Source organism: Maylandia zebra, linkage group LG2 (assembly GCF_041146795.1).
Source record: "Maylandia zebra isolate NMK-2024a linkage group LG2, Mzebra_GT3a, whole genome shotgun sequence".
Taxonomy (NCBI): Eukaryota; Metazoa; Chordata; class Actinopteri; order Cichliformes; family Cichlidae; genus Maylandia; species Maylandia zebra.
The window spans coordinates 12,171,402-12,183,912 of NC_135168.1; the positions used below are offsets into that span (position 1 = coordinate 12,171,402).

General features: G+C 41.0%; 1 protein-coding gene across 1 annotated transcript in view; it reads left to right on the forward strand.

The window, feature by feature from the left end:
* Positions 1–11,486, forward strand: part of LOC143413425 (protein NLRC3-like) — a 37,198-nt gene extending 25,712 nt beyond the window's left edge. Inside the window, exons 3-8 of the mRNA XM_076876486.1 lie at positions 1,394–1,598; positions 1,750–3,547; positions 4,741–4,914; positions 5,128–5,301; positions 5,478–5,651; positions 10,914–11,486. Coding sequence (XP_076732601.1) covers positions 1,394–1,598; positions 1,750–3,547; positions 4,741–4,914; positions 5,128–5,301; positions 5,478–5,651; positions 10,914–11,106 — 2,718 coding nt within the window. The 3' untranslated portion in view covers positions 11,107–11,486. The remainder of the gene's footprint in view (positions 1–1,393; positions 1,599–1,749; positions 3,548–4,740; positions 4,915–5,127; positions 5,302–5,477; positions 5,652–10,913) is intronic.
* The last annotated feature ends 1,025 nt before the right edge of the window (positions 11,487–12,511 follow it).

The window sequence follows — 12,511 nt, forward strand, 5'->3', positions numbered from 1 at the left end:
GCAGCAAGTTTGAGTGTTAGTTAGAAGAGATAACATGTCAGTAGTAATTAGAGTTGATTGAGCAATGCTGTCCTTGTAATGTAGTTTATGATTTTTATGGACAAGTCCAGTTTTTCTGTAGAGCCTCTCAAGTTGGTGACAGCAGCAGTCAAAGTTCACGTGTAAACCAGAGCAGCAAATCAGGTCCAAATGTGTTGTTCACAGTGAGTGGGATCATCATTGGCTGCTATGTTAACCTCCTGCAGCAGGATGTCTTTGGTCAGAGAATGGATAGATCACTAAGTCATTGTTGAGTTTAGGGAGACAGTAGACAGTTGGAGGAGGTTCAGCCAGTTGACACACAGTAGATAAAATAACTGAAGGCAGGAGCAGACACCTGTATGACTTTCCACCTCTCACATAGATTATTTCCCTGGGCAGCGCCACAGGGCTGGTAGATGTAAACAAAGCTGGAGGAGAGGATTTATTCATCTGGGAAAAGTCACAGAGTTGTGTCTTGATGCTCAATCATCCAGGTACGTAAATCCCAAAAAGCTTGATTCTGTTCATCTGGATGTTTTCAGTGGGAGAAACGTTTCATCATCATCAGGTGACTTCTTCAGTCTCAGCTGACTGCAGGTTTCAATCTCATAAACAGGACATTTGTATGACTGAAACCAGCCCACTGAAGGAACAATGGGCTGGGAGGTCAGTTCATTGATCATTGGTACGCATATTGTCAGGACCATTGATCAATGGTTGTTGATCAATGGTCATGAGTCCAGTTCACAGAGAGCTGGGGAATGGCTGCAATCACAGCATGTAAGATGGTGACAGTTGTACCCTTGGGCCCCTCCTCCATTCAGAGATGGTCTTTCCTTTTCACATAAATGGCCTCCTTGACTCCGCCCTCAAACCAGCGTTCACATTTACTCAGGACCTTCTTGATGTGAAGTTCTTCTGCTTCGCTGGCTGCTGTGTCTGTGGGGATGGTGTTTGTTCTGTGTTGTAGCGTCCTGATGACGCCCAGTTTGTGCCCCAGTGGATGATGAGAGTCAAACCTTAAATACTGATCTGTATGCGTAAACAGAGTGAACCTTTAAGACCAGTTGTCTGTACGATCAACTCAGTCACCTGAAACATCTCCAAGTTTCTGGCTTTGATCATCAACCTGTTGGTAGTTCAGCTCTGAACACCAGTGAAATGTTTCTCCCACTGAAATCGCTGCATTCATATGAACAGCATCAACGTTTTGGGATCATGGAGTTGTGGACAAAGTCTCAGTTAATCAGATAAAGTCAAACCTATAATTGGTAAAGAGTTCGTGGATGATATGCCCCTTGATCGTAAAGAAGTGGATGTTGTGTGGACTAAAGTTCAGAGTGGTGGGTCATTCATAAATATTCTGTTCCAGCTGCTGGAGGACAACATCATCACTTTTGTGAAGAACGAGCTGAAGAAGATCCAGAAGGCTCTGAATCCAAATAAGCCCCAGTGCTTGGGGTTTCAGAGGGAGGATGATGAGCAGAGGAGAAACAGCAGAGAGGCATTTGTGAAGATCACAGTGGACTTCCTGAGGAGAATGAAGCAGGAGGAGCTGGCTGACCGTCTGCAGAGACGTAAGAGGATTTATCTAAAGATTTAAGCTGCTGGATAAATGAGAGACTTGTGACACCAGTGTGTTCAGTCATTTCTCAGTGGGTCAGAAATTGTCATCAGCATTTTGTAAAATATGATTGTTAAAGTTGTATTTTTATTATTATTATTCAGAACTTCCAGCTGCTGTTTGTCATCGTAACCTTAAGTCTAAGCTGAAGAAGAAGTTCCAGTGTGTGTTTGAGGGCATCGCTAAAGCAGGAAACCCAACCCTCCTGAATCAGATCTACACAGAGCTCTACATCACAGAGGGAGGGACTGCAGAGGTCAATGATGAACATGAGGTCAGACAGATTGAAACAGCATCCAGGAAACCAGACAGACCAGAAACAACCATCAGACAAGAAGACATCTTTAAAGCCTCACCTGGAAGAGATGAACCAATCAGAACAGTGCTGACAAAGGGAGTGGCTGGCATTGGGAAAACAGTCTTAACACAGAAATACAGCCTGGACTGGGCTGAAGACAAAGCCAACCAGGACATCCAGTTCATATTTCCATTCACTTTCAGAGAGCTGAATGTGCTGAAAGAGGAAAAGTTCAGCTTGGTGGGACTTGTTCATCACTTCTTTACTGAAACCAAAGAAGCAGGAATCTGCAGCTTTGAAGACTTCCAGGTTGTGTTCATCTTTGATGGTCTGGATGAGTGTCGACTTCCTCTGGACTTCCACAAAACTACAATCCTAACTGACCCTAGAAAGTCCACCTCAGTGGATGTGCTGCTGATAAACCTCATCAGGGGGAAACTGCTTCCCTCTGCTCGCCTCTGGATAACCACACGACCTGCAGCAGCCAATCAGATCCCTCCTGACTGTGTTGGCATGGTGACAGAGGTCAGAGGGTTCACTGACCCACAGAAGGAGGAGTACTTCAGGAAGAGATTCAGAGATGAGGAGCAGGCCAGCAGGATCATCTCTCACATCAAGACATCACGAAGCCTCCACATCATGTGTCACATCCCAGTCTTCTGCTGGATCACTGCTACAGTTCTGGAGGATGTGCTGGAAACCAGAGAGGGAGGACAGCTGCCCAAGACCCTGACTGAGATGTACATCCACTTCCTGGTGGTTCAGGCCAAAGTGAAGAAGGTCAAGTATGATGGAGGAGCTGAGACAGATCCACACTGGAGTCCAGAGAGCAGGAAGATGATGGAGTCTCTGGGAAAACTGGCTTTTGATCAGCTGCAGAAAGGAAACCTGATCTTCTATGAATCAGACCTGACAGAGTGTGGCATCGATATCAGAGCAGCCTCAGTGTACTCAGGAGTGTTCACACAGATCTTTAAAGAGGAGAGAGGACTGTACCAGGACAAGGTGTTCTGCTTCATCCATCTGAGTGTTCAGGAGTTTCTGGCTGCTCTTCATGTCCATCTGACCTTCATCAACTCTGGACTCAATCTGCTGGAACAACAACAAACAACATCCAAGAAGTCTGAAACAGGAGAATCTGCAGAGAAACACTTCTACCAGAGTGCTGTGAACAAGGCCTTACAGAGTCCAAATGGACACCTGGACTTGTTCCTCCGCTTCCTCCTGGGTCTTTCCCTGCAGACCAATCAGACTCTCCTACGAGCCCTGATGACACAGACAGGAAGTAACTCACAGACCAATCAGGAAACAGTCCAGTACATCAAGGAGAAGCTCAGTGAGAATCTGTCTGCAGAGAAAAGCATCAATCTGATCCACTGTCTGAATGAACTGAATGATCGTTCTCTAGTGGAGGAGATCCAACAATACAGGACTTCAGGAAGTCTCTCCACAGGTAAACTGTCTCCTGCTCAGTGGTCAGCTCTGACCTTCATCTTACTGTCATCAGAAGAAGATCTGGATGAGTTTGACTTCAAGAAATACTCTGCTTCAGAGGAGGCTCTTCTGAGAATGCTGCCAGTGGTCAAAGCCTCCAACAAAGCTCTGTGAGTAAACATGTTGTCATCGCTTCATTGTTAAAATCATGGGAAATAAATCAGAAATGCTGAGTTCAAAGAGCACTGTAACATTTTTTTAAAATAGTAAATTAAATGATCATCAGTCACTCAGTAAATATATGGTAGTTTTAATGTTTCACTCCAGCATTTCTAAAACACACTTTGTTCTGTAACTCTTATCAAAGGACAATCCAGACCCAGCCTATAAGAACATGAGCTCTGATGCTTCAGCCCCTCTGACAGGTTTATTATCCTCAGCTTGTTCATTTGTCTCCAACTCCAGGAGTTTGGTTGTTTTATTCTAATGCACAAACTTCACCTGCCAGACTTCACCTACATCTTTTTCTGATGTTCATAATTTAAGTTCAAGTTTGTATCTCACTTTCAGTGCACACCCTCCCTTTTTAAATATAAATCTCTGCTGTGCTGTCATGTTTTCATCCTGTATGGAGGGAGAAACTCGGTCTTCATTACTGAAATTGCCTCTAAGGTCGTGTTTCTTGTCAGTAACCATATGTAACTGTAAGGCTTCCATAACCAGTGTTATCACAGAATTACAGTGGGTTCACTCTGGGTCCTCTACAGTTTCTTCCCACTGTCCACAGACATGCAGTTAGGTTACCTGGTGATCTAAACTTCATGCAGGTGTGAGTGAGAGTGGTTGTCTGTCCCTCTGTGGGCTTAGTGGAAGAGACTGGATGGATCTCTGCTTTGTCTTTGATATATGCTGACAGCAAACATTCTCCATGAAGTCTGCATTTCAGCTCATCTCCTTTATACACACCTTTAACAGGAAGAGTTTTATACAGCTAGTGTTTAAAATCAAGTGTTATTCACAATACACAGGTAATGAGCATGATTATTGAATTACTAAAATTTTCTAAAATAATTGTTTTAGTTAATATTGTATGACAGTGTACACAGAATTATTAGCTCAGTAGGCAGAGTGGTCGCCCCATGATCATAAGGTCAGGGGTCGAATCCACCGAATAGTTACCTTGTGGTACCCCTGAGCAAGGTACCATCAAGGTACCAATCATGTGCACTGGACTGGTAGCACTCATAGTCTCATAGGTTTAAATAAATTTTTTAAAAAAAGGGTTCAACATATAAACAAATTTAATTTGATCACATATATTGTTTGTTTTTTTTTGTTTTTGTTTTTTTCCTTTCTCTCTCAGACTGAGCAGCTGTAACGTCTCAGAGAAAGGCTGTGAAAATTTGCTGTCAGTGGTCAGCTCCCAGTCCTGTAGTCTGAGAGAGCTGGACCTGAGTACCGACAGCCTGAAGGCTTCAGCAGTAAAGCTTCTGTCTGCTGCAGTGGAGAGTCCACATGCCAAACTGAATGTTCTGAGGTCAGATCAATTTGTATTATGTTTATTTCTGTTTGTTTATGTGTTTGATGTTTGTTTTTGTTTATGTCTTTATCCAGTTATCCTTGTTTCATAGCATTTTTATTCATTTCAAAGTTAAACGGAAGTTTTACTAACCTGCTCAGCACAAGACAATAAGCTATTGCACCTTGATTACACTTTAACAACAATCTTTATTCATGTTTTTATCTTCAGACTTAACATCTGTGAACTCTCAGAGGAAAACTGTGAAGCTCTGTCCTCAGTTCTCAGCTCACAGTCCTCTAGTCTGACAGAGCTGGACCTGAGTATCAGAAAGCTGCAGGATTCAGGAGTGAAGCTTCTGTCTGCTGGACTACAACGTTTAAACTGTAAACTGAATACTCTGAGGTCAGATCAGAAAACATTTAGTTTTTAGCATTATTAATTAAAGTTCATCCATATGATGTTGTATCTTAGTATGTTTATGTTTCCTTTAAAAATAGAAAGTCAACATTTAATGTTGTGAAATGTATTAACAAACTCTACATGAGTACTTGTTTTATAGATTGTCTTTTATTTTTCAGACTGAGTGGCTGTAACCTGTCAGAGAGAAGCTGTGAAGCTCTGTCCTCAGTCCTCAGCTCCCAGTCCTCCAGTCTGAGAGAGCTGGACCTGAGTAACTCTGACCTGCAGGATTCAGGAGTGAAGCTTCTGTCCGCTGGACTAAAGAGTTCACAGTGTGCAGTGGAAACTCTCAGGTCAGGATTCAAACTTTTCCACAGATGATCATTTGAAATGTGAATTATATTATTGTATAAACAGGTAACTTTTACAGCTGTCAAGTGAACTTTTATTCACATTTGAGTGGATAATTGGACTCTGAATTACTAAAAGTTGTTATAGTCATGTCTTTGTTTATTTAAAAAAATACTTCATGCACTGCCTAATTTAAAGATTTAGGCTCCTTTGGGCCCATAATATATATATTTGATTTCTTTGTGAATGAAATTAGGAGGATATTGGCGACTGCTGATTGGCTCGCTGTTTGTTTTTTATTCACAGTACTTAATTTTAAAGGCTGATTTCTCAAAATGAGATGTTTATCTTTTCTTCTACAACACGTGGAGCCACCAAATCTTCTTGCTTCATTTATTCATTACAGTTTGATTTAAAGAATATTAGACTCGTAAAATAATAAATATATTTATTTCACTTCTTCTTGAGAGAAAGAAAGGGATGACTGGGTGAGCTCCAGTGGTTCATCCCAGCAGAGAGAGCGGCACACTGGGCTGCAAATGATCACAGTAGTAATGGCCATAGTTTGATAAAACAGAGTCGCCCGGTACTAACTACATACTACTAACTACCTCATCCAGATGTCTTCCCTACTAAACCTGATAAGAAGTAACTGCAGTAGCCTTATAGATCAAATCAGTTTCACCTGTTAAAGTTAGCTCCACTATTAATTAGGGGTGGGGGAAAAAATCGATACTGTGTAGTATCGTGATATTTTGTTTGCTAATAATGTATCGATACAGGGACAGCAGAAATCGATATTTTGTTACAAACAATTTTTTCTCTGAAGTCAACATGCTCTGGAGTCAGAGCATGTTGACTTCAGAGCATGTTGATCCTTTTTCTGAGCAACAATCCTGACATTCCTTCACTGTCCAAATGTGTTTAACTTTTTTTTTGGCAGCAATAAACATGACAGTTTACTTATTTTAATTTAAGACATGTTTAATTTTAATTAAGTTTGAAACTTTTTTATTTAATGTAAAATTATATATTTTTTAAAATTTACTTTCAAATTCTTCAGTTGCTGAAGGGGCTGCATAGTTTTCATAAATTGCATAGTTCAGAATAGCTATAATTGTACCAGATGGTTGCATTCAGTTAAGTTGGACTAGACTGTAATACAAACCGTTCAGTTTGTCAACAATAAAACTGACTGAAATGAGAGAAAGACTGAGTGTGAGACTTTGATATTAGATAAAATGAATATTGATAAAGTTTACCTTTATGTGCAGAATTTAAATATCGCAAAATATTTTAAAAAATCGCAATAATATCGTATCGTGCGTTAAGTATTGTGATAATATCGTATCGCGAGTTGTATGGTGATTCCCACCTCTACTATTAATGGTGTCACTTGTTATTTCTGGGATGAGTTTAGTAGCCTGAACAGCTGCTTAAAGGAAAGTAATTAAATAATAAAAATAACCTAAGTCCGGGGGAACTGCAAGAGCTGTTTGCACAAAGAATAATGCTCAGACTTTGAGGTTTTATCGTTTTACACAAGGTTTAAAAATGAATGTCCACAATTGAATTGCAGAAATTGTTATTGAGCTAATACTGATGTAGTTGTTATCTTTGGTAAGGAGAGGTTGGAGGAAGGATGAGCACAGTCAGGCCTAAAGATGCTCTTAATAATAATAATGGATTGCATTTATATAGCGCTTTTCGAGACCCTCAAAGACCCTTTACAATCCCACTACAGGGAGTGCAGAATTATTAGGCAAGTTGTATTTTTGAGGAATAATTTTATTATTGAACAACAACCATGTTCTCAATGAACCCAAAAAACTCATTAATATCAAAGCTGAATGTTTTTGGAAGTAGTTTTTAGTTTGTTTTTAGTTTCAGCTATTTTAGGGGGATATCTGTGTGTGCAGGTGACTATTACTGTGCAGAATTATTAGGCAACTTAACAAAAAACAAATATATACCCATTTCATTTATTTATTTTTACCAGTGACACCAATATAACATCTCCACATTCACAAATATACATTTCTGACATTCAAAAACAAAACAAAAACAAATCAGCGACCAATATAGCCACCTTTCTTTGCAAGGACACTCAAAAGCCTGCCATCCATGGATTCTGTCAGTGTTTTGATCTGTTCACCATCAACATTGCGTGCAGCAGCAACCACAGCCTCCCAGACACTGTTCAGAGAGGTGTACTGTTTTCCCTCCTTGTAAATCTCACATTTGATGATGGACCACAGGTTCTCAATGGGGTTCAGATCAGGTGAACAAGGAGGCCATGTCATTAGTTTTTCTTCTTTTATACCCTTTCTTGCCAGCCACGCTGTGGAGTACTTGGACGCGTGTGATGGAGCATTGTCCTGCATGAAAATCATGTTTTTCTTGAAGGATGCAGACTTCTTCCTGTACCACTGCTTGAAGAAGGTGTCTTCCAGAAACTGGCAGTAGGACTGGGAGTTGAGCTTGACTCCATCCTCAACCCGAAAAGGCCCCACAAGCTCATCTTTGATGATACCAGCCCAAACCAGTACTCCACCTCCACCTTGCTGGCGTCTGAGTGGGACTGGAGCTCTCTGCCCTTTACCAATCCAGCCACGGGCCCATCCATCTGGCCCATCAAGACTCACTCTCATTTCATCAGTCCATAAAACCTTAGAAAAACCAGTCTTGAGATATTTCTTGGCCCAGTCTTGACGTTTCAGCTTGTGTGTCTTGTTCAGTGGTGGTCGTCTTTCAGCCTTTCTTACCTTGGCCATGTCTCTGAGTATTGCACACCTTGTGCTTTTGGGCACTCCAGTGATGTTGCAGCTCTGAAATATGGCCAAACTGGTGGCAAGTGGCATCTTGGCAGCTGCACGCTTGACTTTTCTCAGTTCATGGGCAGTTATTTTGCGCCTTGGTTTTTCCACACGCTTCTTGCGACCCTGTTGACTATTTTGAATGAAACGCTTGATTGTTCGATGATCACGCTTCAGAAGCTTTGCAATTTTGAGACTGCTGCATCCCTCTGCAAGATATCTCACTATTTTTGACTTTTCTGAGCCTGTCAAGTCCTTCTTTTGACCCATTTTGCCAAAGGAAAGGACGTTACCTAATAATTATGCACACCTGATATAGGGTGTTGATGTCATTAGACCACACCCCTTCTCATTACAGAGATGCACATCACCTAATATGCTTAATTGGTAGTAGGCTTTCGAGCCTATACAGCTTGGAGTAAGACAACATGCATGAAGAGGATGATGTGGACAAAATACTCATTTGCCTAATAATTCTGCACTCCCTGTATTCATTCACTCTCACATTCACACACTGGTGGAGGTAAGCTACAGTTGTAGTGGTAGGTTAGGTTTTGCCGAAGGACAAAATGACCAAGACAGAGAGAGCTGGCTCATCAGACAGACAAGCTCATCTTGTAACCTACTGGTTCGCTGGTCAGCACACCAGCTGACTAGCGAACCGGCTAACTAGCACACCAGCTAACTAGCACACCGGCTAAATAGCAAATCAGCTAACTAGCAGACCAGCTAACGGCAGCCACAAGCTGAAGGACGATTAAATGTAGTGGAGATATCAGAGATGACACTGGTGTGTCCGATTCACTCTTTAGCACTCTGGTCACTCCGGTGTGTCAGCCAGAACACCACTGAAGGCCAAATGATCCCAGCATGTGGAATAAAGAGCTTAAGGTTTGGTTTGAGACACTTTATTCTTTCACTGATTGATTCTTGCGGCTGTGATCATGTGTGTGGTTTCTTACAAAAAGGAAGTACACAATACAAATACATGACAAATAAGATGAATAGATAAGTTACATATCCAGTTATATGTACGTACATCAGTATAGCTAATATAGCCATATATAAGGACAAAGATCACAGTACTATAATGCAGTAATGTTAAACACAAAGGTGTATATCTACATAAATCTGTCCTATCAGTGATCAGGGTACTGTAGTATACTTCCACTACATAAACTATAGAAACTAAACGACATTAGTGTGACTTTAAGTTACCATCAGTACAGACGAACTGATGGTAGTTGTACAAAATAAAGGCATTGCAATTATTGTGAAGGGCTTCCGGTTAAACTAAGATCAGCTGATTACCTCATAACAAATTGTTTGCTATAGAACGCAGCTCCTACTCTTCATTAATATCATGTACTGTAACTCCCAAGTAACCATGGTTACCCAGCCACGCCCAGTAGTCTCCAGAGAGACCAACAGCTGGTGCACGTTGTAACGCCGTGGCTTTCATAGTCTCTCCTTTTTCTACAGCTCATGTGTTCTTCTTGTGATGGTGCGTCTTGAGGGAGGCTCATACATGCCGTCATTTGTTGATCCTAAGAACGTTCCTCAGACCGACTTCTTCAACAACACTAATCAGCCTGCAGTTTGTAGCTACTCACTTCACTGTGGCGTTTGTTAGCTTGTCTTTCTTTGGTTTTATCCTGACTCCTCCCACAAGCTGATCCTACGTAGTCTGCCCAAGCCTCCCACCTCTGTTTGTTTGGGTGGTTTGTTTGCTGCCATCAACAGCGTGTAATGCATTTAAGTCATACTTCAGACATGAAGTACTGCGACAATAAAAAACTCAACTTTGCTTAAAAATAACTTTAGTTGTATCAACACTGCCCTCTGGAATAATTAGACTTTGGTGACAAACTGATGTGATCTCCATGTTTCCTTTGTTGGACTGTGGGCGAGTGTCAGAACTGAATGTACTGAGTAACATGTGGAGTTTAAATATGTGTCAGTTCCAGTTTTAGAGCTCTAAAGTGCAGCTATCATGTTAGGAATATGTTAGGAATAGACAGGAACACTGAGCACACTGAGGTCAAATCTTTATTTATCCAGTTCATCTGTAGGCTGAGCTCAGTCCATCCATTTAGTGAAATGATGTTTAAAGGTCTCCTTGTTCTGTGAGCGTGCACAGATCCTGAAGCAGAAAGCCTGGGTTAACAGAGAAATGATCATCACTGTGATGATGCTCACCATCTCTGACTGGGATTTGAGGTTTTGTCAAAGCAGCAAAGAAAGCCTGGCTATGTTGGACTGGGTGTGGAAGCAGCTCCCAGTTTGAGTTCAGGAGACAGACACCCTCTCTACTTTGACGATCAGCTTCAAACTTTCCTTTTTGATAAAACTTATAGTTAGAGCTGGATCAGGTGACCCTGAACCATCACTTAGTTATGCTGCTATAGAGATGGATAACAGATGGATTGTTGTTTTGTGTGTCTGCAGTCTGTCAGGCTGTCTGATCACAGAGGAAGGCTGTACTTCTCTGGCCTCAGCTCTGACCTCCAACCCCTCCCATCTGAGAGAGCTGGACCTGAGCTACAATCATCCAGGTCTCTCAGGAATGAAGCTTCTGTCGGCTGGACTGAAGGATCCAGGCTGGAGACTGGACACTCTCAGGTATGGAGAGAATGTCTGATATAGGAGGAAGAGCTGGAATCATTTCCTGTGTCTTTCACTCACTTCCTGTTTGTTTCCTGCAGATGAGACATGAACAATCACACATGCAGGAATATTTTCAGGGACAGACACACTAGTCTAGCTGGATAGTACATGGATATTTATGTAGGGGGTCTTCAAGGAGTCTGTTTGCAGGAACATTAATGATAACTGATAAGTCATGTTGAGAGTTTCATTAAAAGTAGACTTACAGTTAGGTAATATTTGGACAGAGACAACATTTTGTAACTTTAGATACAAGTATCAGCCATGTGTGTGTTTCCCATGCTGTATGTCCACAGTCACAGTGACACTGACAGAAGGATGAAACAAGGCTGTGAATCATTTCAGTCTTTGTGTGTGACAAAGAGGCAGACAGGAGCAGCTAACATTTGGAAATGGAAGCTTACTGGAAACACTACATTCACGGCTGAATTCACAATAGATTTGTTCTCAAGTGCACATTTAGCAGCTAATGCTAATACTGTTTTCCCTTTGCTTTCTACAGCAGCTATTGCTAAGTAGGCCACTTTGCTCCGCTAAGGATTTGTGTGACCATGATGGAGACTCTGATAAGCTAATGCTGCTAAGCTAATGCTGTTTATGGGCCCTGTTAGAATCAATATTTCATTCTCATTCTGTTGTTTGAGAACAATATTAACGTTTCACATCATTATAACACAAGAGAAAAGGGTATTGGCATTAGCTACTAGTGCTTATTCACCTCAAATTACCTTTAGCTGCTAATGGCAGCCTACTTAGCATTAACTCCTCACTAATATAATGCTAATTTACATCAAATTAGCATTAACTGCTCATATTGTTATAAGGAAAGAGAAAACGGTATTAGCATTTGCTGCTAATAATTATTCACCCCTAATTAGAATAAGCCGCTAAAAGCAGCCAACTTAGCATTAATTCCTCACTTTGTTGTTACCCAACGGAAAAGAGTATTAGTATTAGCTACTATCATTTTTAATAAGTAAGAGAAAACAGTATTAGCAGTAGCGCATAATGCTAATTCACGTCAACGTAGTATTAGTTAATAATGGCAGCCTACTTAGCATTAACTGCTTACTAATATAATGCTAATTCGCATCAAATTAGCATTAGCTGCTCAAGTTGTTATAAGGAAAAAGAGAAAACGGTATTAGTATTAGCTGCTAATAATTATTCACCCCTAATTAGAGTTAGCCCCTAATGGCAGTCTACTTAGCATTAACTCCTGACATTGTTATAATGCAGGGGAAAAGAGTTACCATTATCGGATAATGCTAATTCTCATCAAATTAGCATTAGTTAATAACGGTAGACTTCATATCATTAGCTGCTGTCATTCTTACAAAGCAAACAGTATGAGCATTAGCTGTTAATCCTTTTTCATC